Genomic DNA, 24606 nt, shown 5'->3' with positions numbered 1-24606 from the left:
GAAATCATAAACGAATATGAGCGGAAAAAAAGCTTAAGGAAGTGGAAGACAACTACATAGCAATTCAAACGTGAAATAGACACATTTACAATGTAAATTTACAACATACAATGCAACTGAATTGTGTTAGATTGTGAATACTGAAGGAAGACGAGTGTCCGCTCAGGAAAACACCTTCATTCTGGAGCCACAAGGTGGCGGTAGTGGACATAAACAGCGTATAACCTACCAAACAAGCTAAAAAGAGAAAGAAGCTTCACTTTCAGGAAGCATTCTTCAGCTTTTTCCACATAGACGGTAGGCGACGCAGTCATCATCATATCTATAATCAATATACAGTGTGTGACATTCGATGTTCAACATACAGTGTGTCATTTTGTCATGACGTATTTTGTTGGCGTTAACGTGTTGAGAACACTCGTTGGCTGAAAGGCGTTGACGTTGTCAGGTTTGGTTATGCAGTACAGTAAAAGTCGTCTAATAACATTTTTGCTCATTGTTCAGCGAAAGCTTTAGCGTTTAACCTCCTTAGCTGGCTTGTATGCACCCTCAATATATTTTAAAAATACAATGAAACTTTTTAAAATGTTAATACTGATAACTTGTACTTAAAACTCATAACTTATAACTTATCCATCCAACTTATACTTCTCAGCATACTACAATTGTTTTACAACTTTCACCACTTTCAAAGGGGACCTATGATGTTTTTTTTTTCACTTTTCTGACCTATAAATGTTGTTAGAATGTTGTATGATCGTGTTAAACAATGCCAAAGTTTGAGATAATGAGGTTTATGCATTTGGAAGTGACTTTCTGAGAGCTCCACCGTGATTTCACCATGTTAGCACGGACTGTGACCAATCACAGCGCAGTGGGCGTGTCCGGAGGCGGGCCATGGCTGGAATAAATGACAACCAAAGAAATCCAGATGGAATGCAAAAGATATATAAAAAATAAAGAAATATAGAAATATCAAATACAAGTGATTTTGGGGAAAAAAAAACATGAAAGTTGCTAGGTAGCATCTCTTGGTATCATCATATCTGTCCAAACAAGTATTTGAAATACTGCAGAAAACATTAGTATTTAAATACTATATACAGTAGTTGCATTCAAAATACTGCACAATACAGTTCTATTGCAGATATTATGTAAAGCAGTGGTATTTGTAATACTATATATATGTATGTATATGTACTATATATGTATGTATGTATATATATGTGTATGTGTATGTATGTGTGTATATATGCATGTATATATGTATGTATGTATGTATGTGTATATATGTGTGTATATATGTATATGTATGTATTTATATGTATATATGTGTGTGTGTATGTGTGTATATGTGTATGTATAGTATATATGTATGTGTATGTATGTATATTTGTATGTATATATGTATATGTATGTATATAAGTGTATAAGTATATAAATGTGTATATATGTATATGTGTGTGTATATAGTATATGTATATATGTGTGTCTATACATACGTATGTACTTATATATATGTGAATATATGCGTGTATATATATATGTATTTGTTATGATGATATCATGACAACAAGACAAGATATTAACATACATATTATCTTCCTATGACAGATTTAATAAGAGTAACCGTTTCTGTCTGCAGGTAACCATGGCTAGCAAGGTAAACATGCTTACACAAGTTCTGTCATAGCGATAGCGATAGCGGTGTTAGCTTCACATTCTCGCTTTCTGTCTTGGACAGGTGCTTTGTGACTGTTACTGATGATGGAGTTTGCCGTGAAGGGTCATGGTGGGGGCAGTTTGGCACTGGTGGTGGTGGAGCTGTCCCCAAACGCCCAGGAAGAAACCATTGCTTGGTTACTGGGCAGGATAAGAGAAAAGCAGCAGGACGGAGGTACAGTATGTGTTGGTCATTTCTTATTTGGGCTAGGTGGAAAAACTTTCTATCACTGCAGGGTTTGGTTGCACCAACAATCTCTCAGAGCAATCATGCTCATTTATCCAAAGTAGTCGTGGTCAGAACTTCTGGCAAGTCTGCAAGTGGCACTAGATGGGAAATCAATGCGCCCACTAATGTTTAAAATCATGAAAACACAACAAAATACCCCAATTATTACTGCATGGTCACAGCTAATATAGTGCTTTATCGTACGAATAACTGTGTCCCATCACATGCATTGTTAGCTGCCTCATGCTAACAGTTTTTCTCTCGAGACCACACAGAAAAGACTAGCACGTGTGTGGTCATGTTTCACATAAGAATTGTGGGTAATGCTCGAAATGTTTGGAGAAAGTGCAGTTTTCCTTGGGGGGCTGCACGGCGGACGAGTGGTTAGCGCGCAGACCTCACAGCTCGGAGACCCGGATTCAATTGCACCCTCGGCCATCTCTGTGTGGAGTTTGCATGTTCTCCGTGTGAATGCGTGGGTTTTCTCCGGGTACTCCGGTTTCCTCCCACATTCCAAAAACACGCTAGGTTAATTCTAATTATTTATTATTTATTTGTTTTATTAATAATAATATTCATATATTTAATATTTATTTTATTAATAATAATATTAATATATTTATTATTTATTTTATTAATATTAATATATTTATTATTTATTTTATTAATATTATTTATTTTATTGATAATAAAAAATATTTTTTTACAATTTTATTCATTTTATTCTTTTTATTCATAACAATATTCATAAATTTATGAATATTATGGCATCATTCTTGCCATCCATCCATTCATGCCGTCCAAAATACTACATCTCAACACAGTGTCTTTGAATGCGTCTTCTGAATGCCTATGTATTTGTATTTTGTCATGTAGTCATTATAATGCTTGAAAATGCTTCATTTGGCCATAAAAAAGTACCGTGAATGTGCTGCATCAGGTGCCGAGCTGCTGGTAGAACAACTGAAGTGTGGTCTCGGCGTGGAAGGGAGGGAAAACACCAACATGTTTCTCGTGGCAGCCACCTGGCACAGGCTCCTGGCAGGGGCGGAGGACGTGGGTCTCTTCAAGGAGTCCCAGGATGGTTCCATGAGAGCTTTCACGTGTGCCAACAGCCACAACTTTAAAAACTTCCACGGTAGGTCAACGGTGAGGACCCGGCGGCGGATTGTCCATCAGTCATTGAGGACTTTTCCATTGTTGGTTTTCGCTGCAGGGGATGGAGATGGCTTCCTCAGCACGGCTGAGTGTCAGTACATCATTAAACACGAATTGGAGAATTTACGAGCCAGGAAAGAAAGCCATGTTCCGGGGTACCCTCATGTCAAGCTGTACCCTGGGAAATCTATCAGTAAGCATTTCTTTGCTAATTGACATACTCTACATACGCAAACGTGAAATACTGAACCGAGTGAAACTAAGGAAACTAATAAATGTCTTTCAGTTGGTCGACTGCAATCCAAAAAAATTCTGATTCAAATGTTCCCCCCCCACGACAAAGAGGAACTCAAGAGACTTTCTTTCAACTGGTACAAAAAGGTCAAAACATCCCTACAGCCTCTTGGTAAGTAACACCAAGTCCATGGAAGATGCTGATTAGACAGCACGGGTGTGACTTGGTTGGCCACAATAAAAGGCTACTCTGCAATGTGCAATTTTGCTGTATCGGGAGAAACGGGTCCAGATGGGTCAGAAAACCAGTCAGTATCAGGCGTGATCAAACATGCTGAATGGGTGACATGCCCGGTGAGTAGTGGTGTGTCGGTCATGAACCAATGGGTCAAAAGAACTAGTTCTTTTTTTCACTGACCCTAAAATACCCGTTCAGTCCGTTCGGTTTTTTTTTGTTGATTGGCTGGACAGTCAGTTCCTTTTGCAGGGCGGGACTATCTTATCCTATCGTTGCACTTCGCTCAGTTGGTGGGGGGGTTAGCTGACTGAAAGACCGAGACCGAGAGCTTCTGGCACCTCCAGGACCCCACGGTTCCACCACCACCAAAAACGAAGTACAGTAAAGTCTTGTTATATCGATATTCTCGGGAGTCGGAAAAAATACCGATATAACCAGACTATCCATATATCCGATCCTGCGCCGAACTGCATTAAAAGTGGGCGGATCTTTGATATGGCATGTAATTTTCTCCTTGAGTTCATGGATTGCGTATCTAGCATGCTTTTGTACTACAACACATTTTGTACTACAGTAAATAAAAATAAACTTACGCTGTAGTGATTACCGGATACCGGGACATAATTCACCCCGGAACTATCGATAGGGAAGGTGTTGCCACCCGGAGGGGTAGGCGCGAGGGACGGGTGTTTTCCGCTGTGTGTGCTGCACTCTGGTGGTGGAAGTGTGAAAAATAAAGTTGACCGGAAGCAGCCGTTGGCCGTGTTCTTTTTTGGTATTGAAATCCTTAAGCAAAGATTGATTTAAGCTGCTTTTGTATCGATATAAGCAGACCAAATTGGCTGGCGGGAGATGAAAAGGGCATCGTAGTAACCGGATTATCATAATAACCGTGTATCGTACTAACGGAGCTAATTATATCATAAAAGACTAGAAATTTGCCGGGAAATGAAAATAGTATCGTAATAAGTAGTATTCGTTTTAACCGATATCGATATAACGAGACTTTACTGTATATGCTATTTGAGTCAAATGGTGGTCACACCAGATACTGACTGGTTTTACCTCTGTGATTATACTTTTTACGTCCACTTTGTTTTTCTTTCAGATGACATCAGACAATACTTTGGAGAAGGTCAGGCTCTGTACTTTGGCTTCCTGGAGTATTTTACCTTGGCCCTGGTACCCATGGCCCTCCTTGGGCTACTCTATTATCTCTTTGACTGGGATGATTACGGCAAATATGTCTTCTTTGCTGTTTTCAACCTCATCTGGTGTACTGTAATACTCCAGGTAGGAAGCCATCATATGTCATATTAGGTCACGTGACTGATGGCTGACTGATGCTTTTAACCTTTAACCTTCCTCAAGCTATGGAAGCGGTACAGCGCCTCGCTAGCCTACCACTGGGGGACGCTGAGCAGAAAGAAGGTGTTTGAGGAACCCCGGCCTGGTTTCCACGGCGTCCTCGGGTTTAACCCCGTTACCGGACGCGAAGAGCCGCTGTACCCCAACTCCAAGCGGCAGCTCCGTGTCTACCTGGTGTCGCTACCCTTTGTCCTTCTGTCGCTGTACCTGGCCCTCTGTGTCATGATGGTCTACTTTCAGATGGAAGGGTGGGCTTTACTGGTCCATGATAGGGAACAAGGCTTCTTGACTGGGATTCTGGTCTACATTCCCAGTATAATCTATGCTGTGGTTATAACCGTTATGAATGCCCTCTACAGATATGCTGCCGAGTTTCTAACAGAGTGGGGTAAGTGACTTTTACTGTGGGAAATGTTTTCTCCATTATTCCATTTCATATGACTAACATGACGTAGTATTATGCACATATTATGTATTTCCTATACACATTCATGTCACACTGACTGATTCAAATATCTATCTATCTATCTAACCATCCAACCAACCATCCATCCAACTATCCATCCAACCAACCAACCATCTAGCCAACCATCCATCCATCCAACTATCAATCCATCCAACTATCCTTCCATCCAATTATCCAACTATCTGTCTGTCTGTCATTCTATTGATCCATCCAACTATACATCCAACCAACTATACATCCAACCATCCATCCAACCAACCATCTATCCAACCATCCATCCATCCAATTATCCATGTATCCAACCATCCATCCAACCAACCAACCATCCATCCATCCAACTATCCATCCATCCAATTATCCAACTATCTGTCTGTCATTCTATCGATCCATCCAACCATCCAACTATACATCCAACCAACCACCCAACCAACCAACCATCTATCCATCCATCCAACTATCCATCCATCCAATTATCCATCCAACCAACCATCTATCCAACCATCCAACCAACCATCCATCCATCCATCCATCCATCCAACTATCTGTCTGTCTGTCTGTCTGTCTGTCGTTCTATCGATCCAACCATCCAACTATACATCCAACCAACCATCCAACTATACATCCAACCAACCATCCAACTATACATCCAACCATCCATCCAACCAACCATCTATCCAACCATCCATCCAACTATCCATCCATCCAATTATCCAACCAACCAACCATCCATCCATCCAACTATCCATCCATCCAATTATCCAACTATCTGTCTGTCATTCTATCGATCCATCCAACTATACATCCAACCAACCACCCAACCAACCAACCATCTATCCATCCATCCAATTATCCATCCAACCAACCATCTATCCAACCATCCAACCAACCATCCATCCAACCATCCATCCATCCATCCATCCAACTATCTGTCTGTCTGTCTGTCGTTCTATCGATCCAACCATCCAACTATACATCCAACCAACCATCCAACTATACATCCAACCATCCATCCAACCAACCATCTATCCAACCATCCATCCAACTATCCATCCATCCAATTATCCATTTATCCAACCATCTATCCAACCATCCATCCAACCAACCAACCATCCATCCATCCATCCATCCAACTATCCATCCATCCAATTATCCAACTATCTGTCTGTCATTCTATCGATCCAACCATCCAACCAACCATCCAACTATACATCCAACCATCCACCCAACCAACCAACCGTCTATCCATCCATCCAACTATCCATCCGTCCATCCAACTATCCATCCATCCAATTATCCATCCAACCAACCAACCATCTATCCAACCATCCATCCAACCAACCATCCATCCATCCAACTATCCATCCATCCATCCAACTATCTGTCTGTCTGTCGTTCTATCGATCCAACCATCCAACTATACATCCAACCAACCATCCAACTATACATCCAACCATCCATCCAACCAACCATCTATCCAACCATCCATCCAACTATCCATCCATCCAATTATCCATTTATCCAACCATCTATCCAACCATCCATCCAACCAACCAACCATCCATCCATCCATCCATCCATCCAACTATCCATCCATCCAATTATCCAACTATCTGTCTGTCATTCTATCGATCCAACCATCCAACCAACCATCCAACTATACATCCAACCATCCACCCAACCAACCAACCGTCTATCCATCCATCCAACTATCCATCCGTCCATCCAACTATCCATCCATCCAATTATCCATCCAACCAACCAACCATCTATCCAACCATCCATCCAACCAACCATCCATCCATCCAACTATCCATCCATCCATCCAACTATCTGTCTGTCTGTCGTTCTATCGATCCAACCATCCAACTATACATCCAACCAACCATCCAACAATCTATCTTATTGTTCTGCCAATATTGCCCAATAAGCCGACATTAGTGTGAGAAAAAAACAATACTGGTAATAATCTATCTTTTCTTTTTAGAAAATCACAGGCTTGAGTCTTCCTATCAGAATCACTTGATCCTCAAAGTATTAGTGGTAGGTATACGTAGGGTATATATACGTAGGGTATATACGTAGGGTATATTCAACATAATCACTTTGCTTTTTCATCAGCGCTTGTCATCTTCTCTCCCCAGTTCAACTTCTTCAACTGTTTTGCCTCCCTGTTTTACATCGCCTTCGTAATGCAAGACATGGTGCTGCTCAGACAGGTCAGTCCCAGTCACCGTTCTTCTGGAACCTTCTACTTGGCAAAGGTGGCTTTTCCATACATCATCACACACGTTCCTTCTTCATCTAGTAAAATGACACATTTTTGCGTATTACCATCCTTTCTTGCATGTTTTTCTTGTCAAATTAGCACTTTTTCCGTAAAATTCCAACTTTTCTCATAATATTACCACATTTATTTTTATACGGTTGTTTTTCTAGTAATATTATCACATTTTTGGAGTAAAATGCCTAATTTTTGCGTATTTCCATCCCTTCTTGTATGTTTTTCTTATGAAATGATCACTTTTTCCATACAATTCCAACTTTTCTTATAATATTACCACATGTATTCTTGTAAAGTTATCTTTTCTAGTAATATGATCACATTTTTGTGATGATGTCCCTTTTCTCATAAAGTGATGATTAATTGTGATTTTTTTTTTCTTCCAGAGTTTGGCAACGTTGTTGATCACCAGTCAGATCCTGAATCAGCTGATGGAGGCTTTCCTGCCTTACTGGCTCCAGCGTCGACGCAATAAGAAGATGCTGTCCAACGTTAGGAAGAGTCGAAGCGTGGAAGGCAAGGAGCTTCTTCTGAATGAGCGGGTGGAACTGGAAGCTGACATGAGCACCTACCTGGCAAGTTGTCTCCATCATCTTCTCCGAGCTGTTGTTGTTGCTCCACGTTGACGGAAGTGTCTTTGTCTTGTCGCAGGGTACCTTTGATGACTACCTGGAGTTGTTCCATCTCTTTGGCTATGTCAGCTTGTTCTCATGCGTGTACCCGCTGGCTGCCGTCTTGGTGGTTTTGAATAACGTAACAGAGATTTACTCTGATGCTTTCAAAATGTGCTGCGTGTTCAAACGACCCTTCTCGGACCCGGCTGCCAACATAGGAATATGGCAGGTAAAGAAATAAATGTTGGAGTAATAATACCTGGCGATGCAAGGAACCTACGGGATGTTGCTGAACTTGTTGCTGTGTGTGTGTGTGTGTGTGTGTGTGTGTGTGTGTTCAGCTGGCCTTTGAAGTGATGAGTGTGATGGCCATCGTGACCAACTGTGCTCTGATCGGCATGTCTCCCCAAGTCAGAGCTTACTTCCCCGACTCGGACATGCAGCTCATACTGTGGACAGCGGCTCTGGAGGTGAGGTTGTGCTCCAGCAGGAAGCATCGCGCAGATAGCAGCAGATAATACCAAGCATGGAGACCTCATCCTATCAACAGTGTGACATCTTCTCATAATAGATGTATGATTTCTGATCGCAGCACACCTTGCTGGCCTTCAAGTTCATCCTGGCCTTCCTGATTCCAGACATCCCCAAACACATCCAAGTTAAACTGTCTCGTCTGGAGTTTGAATCAGTGGAGGCCCTCAAGAAGAAGGTAAAAGTACTACTCTTACTCGTACTACAATCATGTCTCACATCCTACAATTCAGGTATGTACTTCATACTTTCATGGAGATATTGCTACCACTCATTTACTTCACTGACTGATTGAATGACCGTAAGTATATATATGTATATATGCATGTGTGTTTATATATATATATATATACTATGTATGTATGTATGCATATATGTATGTATGTGTATGTATATATATATGTATATATATGTATGTATATATATATGAGACTCTAAACCAAAAATGTTGAGTTGAGTTTGAATGAAGTACTGATGTTTCCTGGCTGTCAGTATTAGTGTTATTAGTAAAGGCTGAGTCTGCATGTAGAGATGGTGTTTAATCACATACCTACGATTAAACATCACATTACCAAGTATTACTTTTACTGTGTTCATGCTTCCCACCGGTTCCTCAGTTAAAAGCTGTGGTTGGTGTTGTTTTGCAGAAAATGTTTCAAGTGCCTGAGCGTAGTTAGACTTCCCAGGGAGGGTGAAGACGTCTACAGCTGCGTGAGAAAAATGTGCCAAAGAAAACAAAGAGTTAAGATGTTTTTTTTCTTTCGTCCATCTACTGTATGTATCCATGACTCCATGTCGCCATGTAAAGGATGTGACTGTAATAAAGGCTGCACAGAAACTTTGGTTGCATCTCTGTGTTCCGTATGGAGATATCATGTGTATCGTTCTTTTGTACAAACAATGGCAAACATTTTAAAAACATTTTCAACCTTGAACACTCAATACTCAGTTGGATTTGAGCAGTTTGCTTTTTGTCTCACTCCCCTTAATTGCTTTTGCATTTTGTATGGCTAGCATCAGTGACGTTATTTTGGAAAGTTTGTAATTTTTTATTTTATGTTTTTATTTTAATGTTAAGTTGGCAGTTGGGTGACATTAAAATGTATTTTTGGTCGAGAAATACATTGTGCAAGGTATTTGCGAGTGCTACAACTCAGGCAGCGGAAAAGCACTTTTCCCAGTGGACTTGCCGTACAACTTCCGTCGCAGCGGTGACGACACTCCTCAATGCAATTTATTTTAGTTTTATTTTTTATACTTAGCTTTTATCAACATATGATCTCGGCTTCGACGAACAGTTAATTTTAAATTTATTTAAAAAATATTTTTTTCCACTCAGGAGTCTGAGTGGTCATTTTGCGCGGGAGGTGAAAGGTGAAGCAAACATGGCGGAAGCGTCTGGAGCGATGGTCTGCATGTTGTGACGACTTTTCATCAACAACCGATTAAATGTCTGCTTATTACAGGTTTGTACTTAATCGCTATTCAGCCGTTTCTTTTCTCGTCGTGTGTTTTTGTCCTGTATCGGCAGAACTTCCCTCCGACAATGGTGAAAATGTTCATTTTCTATCTCTTTTCCTTGTATTATGTTTTCTTGTATCAGCGAGGACTGATGATCGGTTACACGAAGACGCTACCATGAATCGGAAAAGAGACAAAGGATTTGAGAGTCCACGGCCATTTAAATTATGAGTATTTTTACTATGAAATCATTGTTGACATTGTGTGTTGTGAAATGTTCTCATGGTTATTATGGCTTCTCTTTGTACGACCCACCAGGTTGTGTGCATCAACAACATCAACTTCCAGAGGAAATCTGTCATTGTAAGTAGAAGAAAGAATGCTAATAATAATAATAATAATAATAATAATACACTCATCTTTGTAAGTATGTGATACTTCACCATGATGGAGGGCAACACTCATAAGGAACACCGTAGTCATTACACAAAATGGAAATTATGACACTGTCATAATTATGGGATATAAAGTTGAAATTACTCTTACATGTGCTGATTGGCATGTGACGTTTTATTAGAATTTAGTCTTTTTGTCATAATTAGGACTTCATGTCATCATTTCAACTTCATTCATTTTCTACCGCTTATCCTCACGAGGGTCGCGGGGGTGCTGGAGCCTATCCCAGCTGTCTTCGGGCTGTCTTTTGTAAAAAAAAAAAATCAATAAAAAAATATCAAATTATTTAGGGGGGCTTAAGAACATTTTAAAATAGGTCTAATGACGCCACTGGCTCTTAGAAGTAAAAAAAAAAACATGCTAGGTTAATTGGCGACTCCAAATTGTTCATAGGTATGAATGTGAGTGTGAATGGTTGTTTGTCTATATGTGCCCTGTGATTGGCCACCAGTCCAGGGTGTACCCCGCCTCTCACCCGAAGATAGCTAGGATAGGTTTTCTATGTCTTTTTTTCCTCTGATGGTGTCTACTAAATTGGGTAATAGCAGTGTAAAAGTGACTATAGGGGTGTTATTTCATGTCTTGAGGACTCCAATAATGTTAAAAACCATATTTAGAACAGGTTTTCTATGCTGAATATTAGCAATATTAGAATATTAGCAAAATATTAGATTAATCAATAAGGAGTCCTCCAGTGTAGGACAAATGAAGGTTTACTTTACAGTACTATACTAATTTTCTCTGCCATGTATGATACATACATGATATATAGACAATCAAAATGAGATGACATTGACCTGTTTCAGTCATAACTACGAAAGGACTAATGTGTTTTTAATCTCTTAGGGTTATGTTGAGCTGACCATCATCCCGACCGTAGCCAACCTGAACAGGATTAAGTTGAACAGTAAGCAGTGTCGCATCTACAGGGTGCGAATCAATGACCTTGAAGCCTCCTTCATTTATAATGACCCCACCCTGGAAGTGTGCCACAGTGAGTCCAAGCAGTAAGTATGACAGTGGCTTAAATCCTTATTCATGTGTTTAGTAGCGCATATGGATACAGTATAAAGTACACGTGGAATCATTTTTAATGAATGATTTATCAATAATCCCCTCGGATTGCAGTGTACATGAAAGACACGACTGATGTTTTTCCACACAGAAGGAACCTGAATTACTTCTCCAGTGCTTACACAGCAGCAGTGAGTGCTGTGGACCCCGATGGAGGACACGGGGAGTTGGTCATCAAGGTTCCTTCCGAGCTCTGGAAGCAAGGAGATGGTGAGGAATATAACCCGTCATAGCTTCCCTGTCATTTTGGATGACTTTGTACTATTTACATTAGGGTCGGCTAATGCCGATTTGCACGACGCGGCGGACTGTGATACATAAAATAAATGAATGTTGTCATGGTGAGGAGAAGGAGCGTTCATGTGGGGAAGTATTTACCGTCGTTCTCACTATAAACATGAAACAGTCTCCTTCCGTACTAAACCAGTTTAAATGGTGCAAAGGTTGTCGGCACCTCAGAGAGTGAATGGAAGCTATCTGGGTTAGCTTGGTGTAGCATGCCCAGCGTGGATGAGTATATCTTAATGGACAATGTGCAGGTTGAGTGAAGACACGATTATTCTTGTACCCAACTCCAGACCTGACCCGTCATAAGTCAATTTCCATAAGATATATTTTCATAGAGCGTAGAAAACCTGTTTATGACCTTCTAAATATGCTTTCTAACATCATTAGAGCCCTCTAGACATGAAATAACACCCCTATAGTCACCTTTATGCTCCTATTACCAATAGTGTAGAGAATAATATGGACATAATATACATTACTACACATGTTAGCATTCATTCTTCTTTTATTTCCTGTTCTGTACAGTACTTCCTGCACTGGCTGTTGTCTCATTAACCCTTAGATGCATAAGTGGGTCAAAAATGACCCGGTCAGCTTGTGTCCTTGAAATATCTTTGTAATTAAAAATTGTTATCATTTCATATTCCAGGTATTCCTCAAAAAACATGTTTTTGATATCATGCCATTCACATTTTTAACTTTTATAAATTTTAAGAAAGTTTTGTTTTTGTGTTACTACCCCAACCTTCCATAAGTGGGTCAAAAATGACCCGCATGTATTTTCTATGGAATCCAATAGGAACCTTTGATTCTTATCAACTTTGGCTGTCAGGGAGAAAAAAAAAAAATATATATATATATATACATATATATATGCGGCTACTGGCTACGCTCCAGGAACTTCCCAGCATGCTTTCTGACCCAGCACTGGTGTGTTTTTGTCACCAGAGTCCCATCTTTTAAAGGTGTACATTGAATACTCTCTGGACCAGCCCAAAGGGGGTCTCCACTTCGTCGTCCCTGATGTGGAAGGCAGCATGGCGGAGAGAGGAGCTCACGTCTTCTCCTTTGGACACCACAACTCCACCAGGTAATTTTCACACATTTCATAATCATGAATTTGCACTTTTCATTTGAAAAAGGTGATGAGTTAAAAATCAACGTATTTATCGGAAATGCTGCGATTAAGGTTGGGCAATCTGGTTCTGAGCATATGTCGGGATATTTTGGGATGTATCACGATATGACCATGCGATTGGCACATGTCCATCGCTTTTGTTACGGAAATCGGCCACTGCTAATTGGCGGCTACTCCGTAAGCATGCCAAACAATAGCCGTACAGTATTAGCATGTCTGGTAAGGAATAAACACACGATGCTTCTTTTACTGTATTGGTGCTGGTAAGACATTTTAATGACTAAAAAGGATCCAATTCATTTCACCTTCTCCCTAGGTTCTGGTTCCCCTGTGTGGACTCTTACTCGGAGTTATGCACATGGAAGCTGGAGTTCACCATAGATGCTTCCATGGTAGCTGTGTCGTGCGGCGATCTGGTGGAGACCATCTACACGCACGACATGAGGAAGAAAACCTTCCATTACGTCCTGTCCATCCCCACTGCGGCTCCCAACATCTCCCTGGCAGTTGGGCCCTTTGAGATCCTTGTGGACCCCTACATGCATGAGGTAAGTTGGCGTCTCTACTGCATTTGGTCGCTTTCGCTTTCTGTTTGAAATGTCTACTTTCCATTGAGGTTGATCTGAAGTCCCGCTTGGTCCCGGAGCTTCCGCTGGTCGGTCATTGTTGTTTCTGTTCTGCCCTCAGGTGACCCACTTTTGCCTTCCGCAGCTGCTGCCGCTTCTCAAGCATTCCATGTCTTACCTTCACGAGGTGTTTGAGTTCTATGAAGAAATCCTGACTTGCCGCTACCCCTACTCCTGCTTTAAGACCGTCTTTGTGGATGAGTCGTATGTGCAAGTGTCCTCCTATGCTTCCATGAGCATCTTTAGGTAAGCATGGGCTACTCAGGAGAGGTGCTTCACAAACAATGTGGGGGCTGTGTTAGAATTGGCAAGCAAGCAAGCCATGCGGGCATGCTTGCTTGGACATTAAATACGAGTTGTTGTGGTGTTTTTATGCTGGGTTTTTCTATTTCAGCACCAACCTCCTTCACAGTGCTATGATTATAGACCAGACCCCTTTGACACGCCAATGCCTGGCCCAGGCCTTGGCTCAACAGTTTTTTGGTGTTTTCATCTCAAGGATGTCATGGTGAGAGAGGTTTTCTTGCTTCCTCATGTGTGTGTGACCGTCACAAAAGTGAGCATAGTCGATACGTATGTTGTTGCTTGAAGGGCTGATGAGTGGGTGTTGAAGGGCATCTCCGGCTATATCTTTGGCTTGTACCTGAAGAAGACCTTTGGAGTAAATGAGTATCGCCACTGGATCAAAGAGGTACGAGCTTTGGATTGAACACTTCAAAATGTACTTGGAACCTAGAAAAACATGGAAAAATCACACCTGACAAATGGCTGGGCTTTACTTTTTACTTTTTCCCTGATGCGGCATTAATGGATGCTATCGGCTGTCCGCTGTTGCGTGTGTGACGAGGATGCATGCGCCACAACAGTTGCAGGGATCTTGTTCCATCGTGGATGAAGATGTGAGGGTGGCAGCCATTTTCGTCACGTACACAGTAATGGACAGCCGATAGAGCCATTAACACATCTGCCACATCTGGTCTAACTGTGTTAAGAAAATACCGTATTTTCTGGACTATAAGTCGCTCCGGAGTAGAAGTCGCACAAGGCCAAAAATGCATAATTAGGTAGAAAAAAATATACATAAGTCGCACTGGAGTATAAGTCGCACAAGGCCAAAAATGCATAATTAGGGAGAAAAAAAACATACATAAGTCACTTCGGAGTATAAGTCGCACAAGGCCAAAAATGCATAATTAGGTAGGAAAAAAACATACATAAGTCACTCCAGAGTATAAGTCACACAAGGCCAAAAATGCATAGTTAGGTAGAAAAAAACATACATAAGTCGCACTGGAATATAAGTGGCATTTTTTGCGGGTAATTAATTTTCCAAACTACTTGACCAAAACAGACATTCCGCCATCTTGGAAGGCAAGTTGTAACAATAATAAAAGAATAGAGAACAGGCTGAATAGGTGTAAGATATGCTAACACAATGCTTATTCAGCTACACAAAAAATAAACATGAACACAAAAGGTGTCCAGTGTTTATGGAACATAAACACTTTTTTCCAATTATAAGTCGCTCTGGAGTACAAGTCGCAGGAACAGCCAACCTATGAAAAAAAGTGCGACTTATAGAGCGGGAAATACGGTAATATACATGAATAATGCACTGAGGTTTGATGACATCATATATTCATCATACACAGGAGCTGGACAAGATCGTGGAATACGAACTGAAGATGGGAGGTGTTCTTTTACACCCAACCTTCAGTGGAGGCAAAGAAAAGGACAAGTAACACATCTCACGTCATTCTCACCGGCCGGGAATCATTTCATGTGATGTCACCTGTGAATCCTTCTCTTTTTTTTTTTTTTTTCCAGTCCGACTCCCCACCTCCACTTCTCCCTCAAGCACCCGCATACCCTGTCATGGGAGTACTACAAGATGTTCCAGTGCAAAGCTCACCTGGTGATGAGGCTCATAGAGAACAGGATCAGCATGGAGTTCATGTTACAGGTATCGAGTCATTCATTCATTCATTTTCTACCGCTTATCCTCACGAGGGTCGCTGGAGCCTTTCCCAGCTGTCTTTGGGCAAGAGGTGGGGGGTGCAAGACATTTTTTGAGGCACGTTTTGCAGGGTGCAAAACTTGTCAGTCTTACAAAGACAGGACGTCCCACACACGGCAGACATGCTTGTTCTGGATGCAACAGTAGGGGGGTTGAGCCGATTCGCAGAGGGGGTCGCCGTTTTAAAGAAAGTACCAGCTGATATCGATACCATGCTTTTTCATTTGTATCCGCCGATACCAATCGGTGGCCGATTGATAGGAGCACCCCTAATATACCCCATATAGTACATATATACAGTATTACAGTGTATACAATATGTAGAATATGATAGAAGTGTTCTTTTCCTTAGGTTTTCAACAAGCTTTTGAGTCTGGCTAGCACGGCATCCTCACAGAGGTACCAGAGTCACATGTGGAGCCAGATGCTTCTTTCTACCCACGCCTTCTTGAAATCCATCTCCAATGTCTCAGGCAAAGACATTGCCCCCCTCATTAAACAATGGGTGTATCCTTCATCACTTCTATGCCTATGGATGTTCTTACTCTGATACGTAGATGTCTTTTCTCTTCCAAAGACAGTTTTTGGTCTTAACTAGTTGGTTTCTAGAGATCAGAGTGCTGTGGTGAAATTCTTTGGCAGCTTTGCATTCAACAGAAAGAGGAATGTTCTGGAGCTGGAGATCCGGCAAGACTACACGTCATCGGGTACTCAGAAATATGTGGTGAGTACTTGGAAGATTTTGATGCTGGGAATGGATATCTATGATCTAGGCTTTAAAGTAGTCAACTCTTCCAGGATGTAATCCCACCATCCATCTGACTGATGTCATATGACATCTACAAAGTGACGTCTATGTGATGGACCCACACTACCTTTTGTGATCAAGCGGTAGCCTGCAGTTGACCTAATGGGCACCCCTGCTCTACACTCACTGTATTGTCACTGTCATGTATCAAATCTTTTGTTCCTCCAGGGTCCCATCAAGGTGACGGTACAGGAATTGGATGGTTCATTCAATCACACTTTGCAGATCGAAGAGAACAGCCTCAAACATGATATTCCATGTCACTCCAAGAGCCGAAGGTACTGTAGATCTCCATTGAATAGGAAATGGGTAGCACAGAAGCATGTTGTCCTACCATTGGTGTGTTCTTTTCCCTAGAAACAAGAAAAAGAAGATTCCTTTAATGAATGGAGAGGAGGTGGACATGGATTTATCAGCCATGGAGTAAGTCATAATTATTGTCGCCAGCTATGGTAATGCAAGCAGTTGCACACATTTCAAATGCAGTGCTACCTTGGTTAACACCCACCCCGGTTGGCGTGGTACCTTGGTTAACACCCACCCCGGTTGGCGTGGTACCTTGGTTAATGCCCACCCCGGTTGGCGTGGTACCTTGGTTAACGCCCACCCCGGTTGGCGTGGTACATTGGTTAACATCCACCCCGGTTGGCGTGGTACCTTGGTTAAAGACCACCCTGGTTGGCGTGGTACCTTGGTTAATGCCCACCCTGGTTGGCGTGGTACCTTGGTTAATGCCCACCCTGGTTGGCGTGGTACCTTGGTTAAAGACCACCCCGGTTGGCACTGTGCCTTGGTTAATGTCCACTCGGTTGGCGTGGTGCCTTGGTTAACATCCACCCCGGTTGGCGTGGTGCCTTGGTTAACATCCACCCCGGTTGGCGTGGTACCTTGGTTAAAGCCCACCCCGGTTGGCATGGTGCCTTGGTTAACGCCCACCCCGGTTGGCGTGGTACCTTGGTTAAAGCCCACCCCGGTTGGCATGGTGCCTTGGTTAAAGCCCACCCCGGTTGGCATGGTGCCTTGGTTAACGCCCACCCTGGTTTGGCTTGGTTATCTTTGGGGTTAATTGCTTAGCATTCGGACTGTCACACATACGGGTGAGTGTTGTCCAGCATTACAGGCTGATTTAAGGTTGTGTGTAATCCTACTTTTTCTATTTCTGCTGCAGTGCAGACTCTCCTCTTCTATGGATACGGATAGATCCAGACATGTCAATCCTGCGGAAAGTAGAACTGGAGCAAGCCGACTTCATGTGGCAGTACCAGCTACGATATGAAAGGGATGTGGTTGCACAGGTAAGGTCATAGATTGCGTTCCATCAACCTACGGTATAAGCTGCCCCGGACAATAAGCTGCACATTGATTAAGTTGCTGTGTGATGATTTTTGTGTTCTCTGTAAGATGATACCGTGAGTAAGACCTCCTGTCAGGAACACTGACCTTAACTGAGGCAAGTGAGGCCTGCACTTTGCACTGAAATTTAGAAAGTCATTAGCAGGTTTTCTGTGCTCTACTACTACCAAAATATCCCATGTGTAAATTTGGAATCTTGCTTGGGAATTCCACTTACCACGGTCGGGTCAGGAACCAATGAACCAGAATAAAGGAGGTATTACTGTAATTCTACTGTGTTAATTGTGTATTGATCCCAATTATAAGACAAGCCCAAGCTTTTGATGAGTTGATGCATCCTTGGATTATATCCAGTCATCATTGCAACAGAAGTGTGTGTTTCAGGAATGATGGGAATGTTGGGATCTTGTCTATTCACTAGGAAGAGGCCATATCTGCCCTGGAAAGTTTCCCAACTCCTGCCTCTAGACTGGCTCTGACTGACATCCTTGAACAAGAACAGTGTTTCTACAAAGTCCGCATTCAAGCCTGCTTCTGCCTGGCCACGGTATGTCATGCATCATGGTTGTTTTCCTCTCGTTGGCACCACTTCATATGCACATTTATTTTTGGCAACATTTAATCAATTCACATAGTGCGCTTATATATTCCAGTGCTAGTCTTTCCGCTATTAAAGTATTAAATACAAGTTCTAAAGGACCTCTTATGCTTTTCCACTTTTCTGACGTGAAGTTACATGTAATGGTAATGGTTTTATTTCATTTGAACATGCATCAGATTACAATTGAATGCATCACATAATCAGTTCACAGTTCCACATGTCCAAAAGGAGTAGGAAGAAGCAAAGCTTATTAAATTGTTTATTCCTTACCAGACATGCTAATACTGTACGGCTATTGTTTGGTATCCTTACAGAGTAGCCGGCAATTAAGTGGCCGATTTCCGTAACAAAAGCGATGGACATGTGCCAATCACATGGTCATATCGTGATACATCCCAAAATATCCCAAAATATTATCTCTCATCATTTTCAAGCTACAGCCTTTTTGAAATGTCAAGGGTTAATAAGGACTAACGCTTGCAGATCGCCAATGCCATGGTGAGCACGTGGCAGGGCCCACCAGCCATGAAGTCCCTGTTCACCAGAATGTTCTGCTGCAAGAGCTGCCCCAACATTGTAAAGACCAACAACTTCATCAACTTCCAAAGCTATTTCCTGCAAAAGGTAAGATGACACTAACGTGAAAACGTGCACGCAACCGTTGACGGGAGAGAATTGTATTGTTTCACAACAATGACACAGTGAAACATGGTAGAATGACCCCCACCCCCCCATGTTCCTTCAAGACAATGCCCGTTGCCATGGCGTTACTCCGAGACGTCCAGAATCTTTGCCCTAGAGATGTCCTCAACTTCATACTCGACCTCATCAAGTACAATGACAACAGGAAGAACAAAGTAAAGACACACACACTTTTTATGTTAGCCTAGTAGATGCTTCCCGGCATTCCCGTCACATTCCCGCTCACTTTTTTTTTCTTCCAGTTCTCAGATAATTATTACCGTGCGGAACTGATTGAAGCGCTGACGAACTCCTTGACCCCCGCCATCAGCATCAACAATGACATGCGCACGGTGGACAACTTAAATGCTGACGTACATCTCATTTTGGAGGAGATTACAAGATTCCTCAACATGGAAAAACTCTTGCCAAGTTACAGGAACACCATTACTATCAGGTATTCATTTTCCTGTTATGTCATACAAAGTACTACGTATGTGTGCAGCTAGGGTGGATCATACATTTAGACATTCAGGGCTTGGTCCCAACCTGGATGTTTCCACTAGGGGTGTGAATCTCAGCACACATCTCGATGCACGGGCAGCGATACGATACTTTAACGATACATGGAATTTTCTGCCGATACGATGCGATAATTATTTAGTTCAAATCAATGCAATCCGGTATGATATGGTGCAATTTCTTGCATTATGATGCAATTCAACATGATGCAAATAAGCAAAGGGAAACTTGTTGCAAGGACGGACAAATAGCTCCTGGACAATTTGGAAAGCAGCCGAAGATCCACTGACCGGATTTGCTTGGTTCTTCCCCGGCATTCTTTGCAAATGACGGACGTTTTGTCGAGCTTTCTGCATTCATGGTACCTGGGGAACAGCAATTTTACCGATACCCACAAACGCATCGCGATGAATCAAGATTTCACACGCCAATTGCATCCATACCCAGCGAATGAGCCGATGCATGCGCATCCATGTATCGATTAATATGGATTACTTTCCACCCCCTTAGTTTCCATGTCTTCTTGTTCTAGTTGTCTTAAAGCCATTCGTCAGCTTCAAAAGAACGGTCATATTCCGAGTGAAGCGTCACTCTTCAGGTCTTATGCAGAGTATGGACACTTTGTTGACGTGCGTGTTGCTGCCCTGGAGGCTCTCGTGGACTACACAAGAGGTAAGACACGTCTATCAGTGAATAGAATCTGTGCTGCACCTCTCACATCGTTACATTATTTCTTTTCTAGTTGAACGAAGCTCAGCCGAACTGCAGTGGCTGCTCGGTCTGGTCCAGAGCGACCCGGCTCATTATGTCAGGTCAGGAAACACAAAGCATTTTCACACAGACAAAATCATGTCTTTACGTACATCAAAACATGTTATGTTATGCCACATATGTAAGTAAAGCTGTCCTTCTCGCAGACATAAGATCCTGGCCATGCTTTGTAAGAACCCACCCTTCACTAAGACAACAGAATCAAGTCTATGTGACGAAGCTCTGGTGGACCAACTCTGGAAGCTGATGAACTCAGGTGGGAACGCACACCAACCTCATGTACGCCCCATCGACTACTCGCAGTGTTTCATGCTTGCCTGTGGCCTGAGCTGTTTATTTATTGGTATGTTCCAAAAATGTTATTTAACCTGAAAACAACAGCAAAAATTGAAATATCATCAGTACCTTTACAAGACGTCAAAATATTAATAATAATGATAATAATAATGCATTTTATCTATGTTGTATAGTGCTTTTCAGTACTCAAAGACGCTTTACAGTGAAGAAAAAAGAAATAAAAAAATAGAGTTGAGTAAAAACAGAGTAAACGATGTATTAAAATACAATATCCATACATTCATTCAGAGCTAAAAACAAGGCTAAAAACGGATTTAAACAGGTGGGTTTTTTTAGTTGTTTTTTGAAGGAGGGAAGGGAACCATTGGAATCATAAAGAAAATTAAATTCAATGAACAAATATTCATATTTACCGTATTTTCTGGACTATAAGTCACTCCGTAGTATAAGTCGCACAAGGCCAAAAATGCATCATTAGGTAGAAAAAAACATTTTTCATTTATAAGTCACTCTGGAGTATAAGTCGCAGGAACAGCCAACCTATGAAAAAAAAGTGCCACTTATAGTCTGGAAAAATTCCGGTATTTTGCCAAGCACTTGTGGTTTCTGTCATCAGGCACTGCTCATGACTGGCGACTGCGCTGCGATGCCGTAAACCTGTACTACACCTTGTTTGGTCTGACTCGCCCCTCCTGCCTGCCCCTCCCTGAGCTGGGCCTGGTGCTCAACCTGAAGGAGAAGAAAGCTGTACTAAACCCCACCATCAAGCCTGAATTGAGCGTTGGTGCGGTCATTGACACGGCCGCCAGTATAGGAATCCATGGCGTTGGCATCAGTTATCCACCTGTGAGTACCACGTACAAATATTGGCTGCCATTTTCTACTCGCTTGACAAAAAGGACTAAGAGTTGAAGCAGATCAGTGGCGTCATTAGGCCTATTTTAAGGGCACTGCAGCCCTCCTAAAATGTTCTTAAGTCCCCCTAAATAATTTGATATTTTTTTATTGATTTTTCTTGTTAGTTTTTTATTTATTTTATTTTTTTTACAAATTTAAAAAAAACAGTACACCCAGTACTGTGTGTTTACACAGTTAAGGTGTGGCCAGAGCACCCGGGTTTCCTAAACAATGTCTTGTTTTCATTGTGGCAGGAGGATGAAGAACCGGATCCTATTTCCCTGGGGGTGTGTGGGGTAGGTCAGCCACCTCAGGGCATCAAGAGAAAAGCTGACACCCAGCTGGGCTCCCCTCCAGAACCAGGACCGGCGCTGCAGCATCAGGATGACGACAACAGAGTGGGGCGCTACAAAATCAGGGTATCACACTTTTTTGGTTGTAATACTTTGTATTACAAACAATCCCAGGGCACATATAGACAAACAACCATTCACACTCACATTCATACCTATGGACAATTTGGAGTGGATTTGGATTTTTTTTTTTTTTTCATTGATTTTTTTATTTTTTTTACATTTTTTTCAAAAAAAAAAAATCTCTGACATAGGGCAAAAGCAGGCTAATAGACTTGAAGACAGCTGGGATAGGCTCCAGCACCTCCCGCCACCCTCGTGAGGATAAGCGGTAGAAAATGAATAAATGAATGAATGTATGCACTATAAGAAATTACTGCCATATGGGTCTGATAGTTATTTGTGGAATTGTCGCTAGCAAAAGAGACCAACGCCACCAATCTTTTCCCCAGTCACATGATTCTATGTTACCTTGCATGCTAGCGACCCTGACTCTGACTGAGACTGCGTTCATGCCGTTGTTCTATGGAACAGACGCGGCAAGGACGCGGCTGAACCTGAAACCAATATTTTGTTGTTACTTTGTTGTAGTTCAACATGGAAGACGAAGTCATCGACATGGAGACAGTCCATGACAGCCAGGCCTTCATTCACCACCACCTCCATCTACTGGAGAGACCTTCCACACCAGGTGATAGATACATCAGAGCAGCATTCTGCACATACGTGCGCACGTCCCTAAAAGCCCTACTTGTTGTCTTCCAGGGAAAGAGCCAGCCTTAGTGGAACACTCCATGCTCTCTGCGCCAGCCACGTCTCTACCACCCTTCCCCAAAGACCCTTCCTCGTCCTTGCCCCAGAAACACAGGAGCGAGCACAGCCACCACCACCACGAGCACAAGAAGAAGAAGAAGAAGAAGCACAAGCACAAACACAAACACAAGCACGACAGCAAGGAACGAGAACGCGGGAACTCGCATCCGTACAGCAATAGTCCAGCCAGTGGAAAGTCCCTGCAGTCTCCATCTCTGTCGGAATAAACGCCGTTCCTCAGATAAGCAAAAACACATCCATCCACAGTACATGATATCAATGGAAGTATTGGATCTCTGATAATCATGTAAGTTGATATGATCATTTTATTACAATCAAGTTGATCATTGGAGTTGAAAAGTCTTAGCCTTGTTTACAAGCATTGTGAGGTCAGACTTGAGTCCCTGGGCGCAGGTCTTTGGTCTTTCCCATGTCATTAGTTGAGACGAGGAGTACAGTCGTCCCTCGCTACATTGCACCCTCACTTTCTTTTCAACAATTAATAAATGATTACAGTTTCACGGTTGAATATAACCTATTAGTAAAAAAAAAAAAAAAAAAGATTTAAAAGTAAATTTTACTTATTTTTGGCCCAAATGAAGCATCTTCACAGCGTGAAGCATTGAGTGGTTGGCGCTCAGACCACGCGGCTAGGAGACTGTAGTTCGATTCCACTCTCTGTGTGGAGTTTGCATGTTCTCCCCGTGTATATTTTTATTAAATTGGATAAAGTGAATTATCCAAAAGGGGACCTATAAATATAGTTAGACTGTTGTATTCTCCTGTTACAATATGCTGAATATTCATATGAAATATGCCACGATTCAGGGCTGCACGGCGGACAAGTGGTTAGCGCACAGACCTCACAGCTAGGAGACCAGGGTTCAATTCCACCCTCGGCCATCTCTGTGTGGAGTTTGTATGTTCTCCCCGTGCATGCGTGGGTTTTGTCCGGGTACTCCGGAGAAAACTCCCACATTCCAAAAACATGCTAGGTTAATTGTCCATAGGTATGAATGTGAGTGTGAATGGTTGTTTGTCTATATGTGCCCTGTGATTGGCTGGCGACCAATGGGTCGGGTAATACCAGGTATTCAGCGGGAGACAGGGGTTACATTACTGGATGATACTGTTTTGCTAGCAAATGATAAAAAAAGAAGAAAGATAATGTATATTTTTATTAAATTGGAATAATATGATTAAATTTTGGGGCGTTATATTGGCTGGATCTGATTATTTAGGGGAGACATGACCCCCCTACCCCCTTGCAAATTACACGCCCATCTAGAGGGCTCTAATAATGACCAAAAAACATATTAACCATGATAACAATGAATTCATGTGCTTTCTTAAAGGGATTGTATTCCTCCACATAACCGCTAATGCTTGCTAGTAGTTATGGGGATCACATTTTATTCCCCTCTAATACAAATTCATTTTTAACTTTATTTATATTTACACGTCAAGATTTTCTGACTTTTTTTTTTACTTTTATTTTTGTACATTTTGCTTTACCTCCAGTGTTATTGTAGACACTTTGCCAATAAAGTATGTAGCCACGTGGTCTGCATTGCGGGTCCTGGTCTCCAGTCATTGGACGAGAGGAGCA

General features: G+C 42.0%; 2 protein-coding genes across 2 annotated transcripts; both read left to right on the top strand.

Moving 5' to 3' along the window:
- Nucleotides 1–190: 190 nt before the first annotated feature.
- ano10a (anoctamin 10a) lies at nt 191–9961 on the top strand. The gene is made up of 15 exons (XM_058056787.2): nt 191–297; nt 1615–1663; nt 1745–1897; nt 2892–3089; nt 3168–3302; nt 3396–3515; nt 4690–4874; nt 4953–5337; nt 7400–7455; nt 7557–7631; nt 8083–8271; nt 8348–8539; nt 8652–8780; nt 8903–9019; nt 9489–9961. The coding sequence occupies exons 3-15, from the start codon at nt 1765–1767 to the stop codon at nt 9516–9518; spliced, it is 1944 nt and encodes a 647-aa protein (XP_057912770.2). The 5' UTR covers nt 191–297; nt 1615–1663; nt 1745–1764; the 3' UTR covers nt 9519–9961.
- A 185-nt stretch (nt 9962–10146) lies between these two features.
- Nucleotides 10147–24567, top strand: taf2 (TAF2 RNA polymerase II, TATA box binding protein (TBP)-associated factor). The gene is made up of 28 exons (XM_058056407.2): nt 10147–10307; nt 10445–10529; nt 10611–10665; nt 11605–11765; nt 11924–12042; nt 13069–13210; nt 13575–13806; nt 13946–14130; nt 14279–14392; nt 14476–14575; nt 15537–15622; nt 15712–15847; nt 16254–16408; nt 16511–16625; nt 16878–16987; nt 17067–17132; nt 17878–18004; nt 18484–18609; nt 19147–19287; nt 19410–19520; nt 19608–19801; nt 20399–20538; nt 20609–20678; nt 20784–20893; nt 21551–21780; nt 22086–22250; nt 22776–22875; nt 22950–24567. Exons 2-28 carry the CDS (start codon nt 10480–10482, stop codon nt 23222–23224), a joined length of 3615 nt encoding a protein of 1204 aa, XP_057912390.2. The 5' UTR covers nt 10147–10307; nt 10445–10479; the 3' UTR covers nt 23225–24567.
- The last annotated feature ends 39 nt before the right edge of the window (nt 24568–24606 follow it).

The sequence above is a fragment of the Doryrhamphus excisus genome, linkage group LG19, assembly GCF_037039965.1.
Source record: "Doryrhamphus excisus strain RoL-2023G ecotype Guam linkage group LG19, RoL_Dexc_Guam_v1.1, whole genome shotgun sequence".
NCBI lineage: Eukaryota > Metazoa > Chordata > Actinopteri > Syngnathiformes > Syngnathidae > Doryrhamphus > Doryrhamphus excisus.
Note: the sequence above shows the minus strand (reverse complement) of the source record. Positions and strands in the feature narration are given on the sequence as shown.

What these genes read in the sequence shown, in the direction of transcription:
- ano10a (XM_058056787.2), top strand. Translation starts at nt 1,765, where the DNA reads ATGATGGAGTTTGCCGTGAAGGGTCATGGTGGGGGCAGTTTGGCACTG. An exon ending in CTGACATGAGCACCTACCTG is followed by an intron (nt 8,272 to 8,347) that starts GCAAGTTGTCTC and finishes GTCTTGTCGCAG; the next exon opens with GGTACCTTTGATGACTACCT. An exon ending in TGGAGGCCCTCAAGAAGAAG is followed by an intron (nt 9,020 to 9,488) that starts GTAAAAGTACTA and finishes GTTGTTTTGCAG; the next exon opens with AAAATGTTTCAAGTGCCTGA.
- taf2 (XM_058056407.2), top strand. Translation starts at nt 10,480, where the DNA reads ATGAATCGGAAAAGAGACAAAGGATTTGAGAGTCCACGGCCATTTAAA. An exon ending in GGAGGCAAAGAAAAGGACAA is followed by an intron (nt 15,623 to 15,711) that starts GTAACACATCTC and finishes TTTTTTTTCCAG; the next exon opens with TCCGACTCCCCACCTCCACT. An exon ending in TTGGCATCAGTTATCCACCT is followed by an intron (nt 21,781 to 22,085) that starts GTGAGTACCACG and finishes TCATTGTGGCAG; the next exon opens with GAGGATGAAGAACCGGATCC.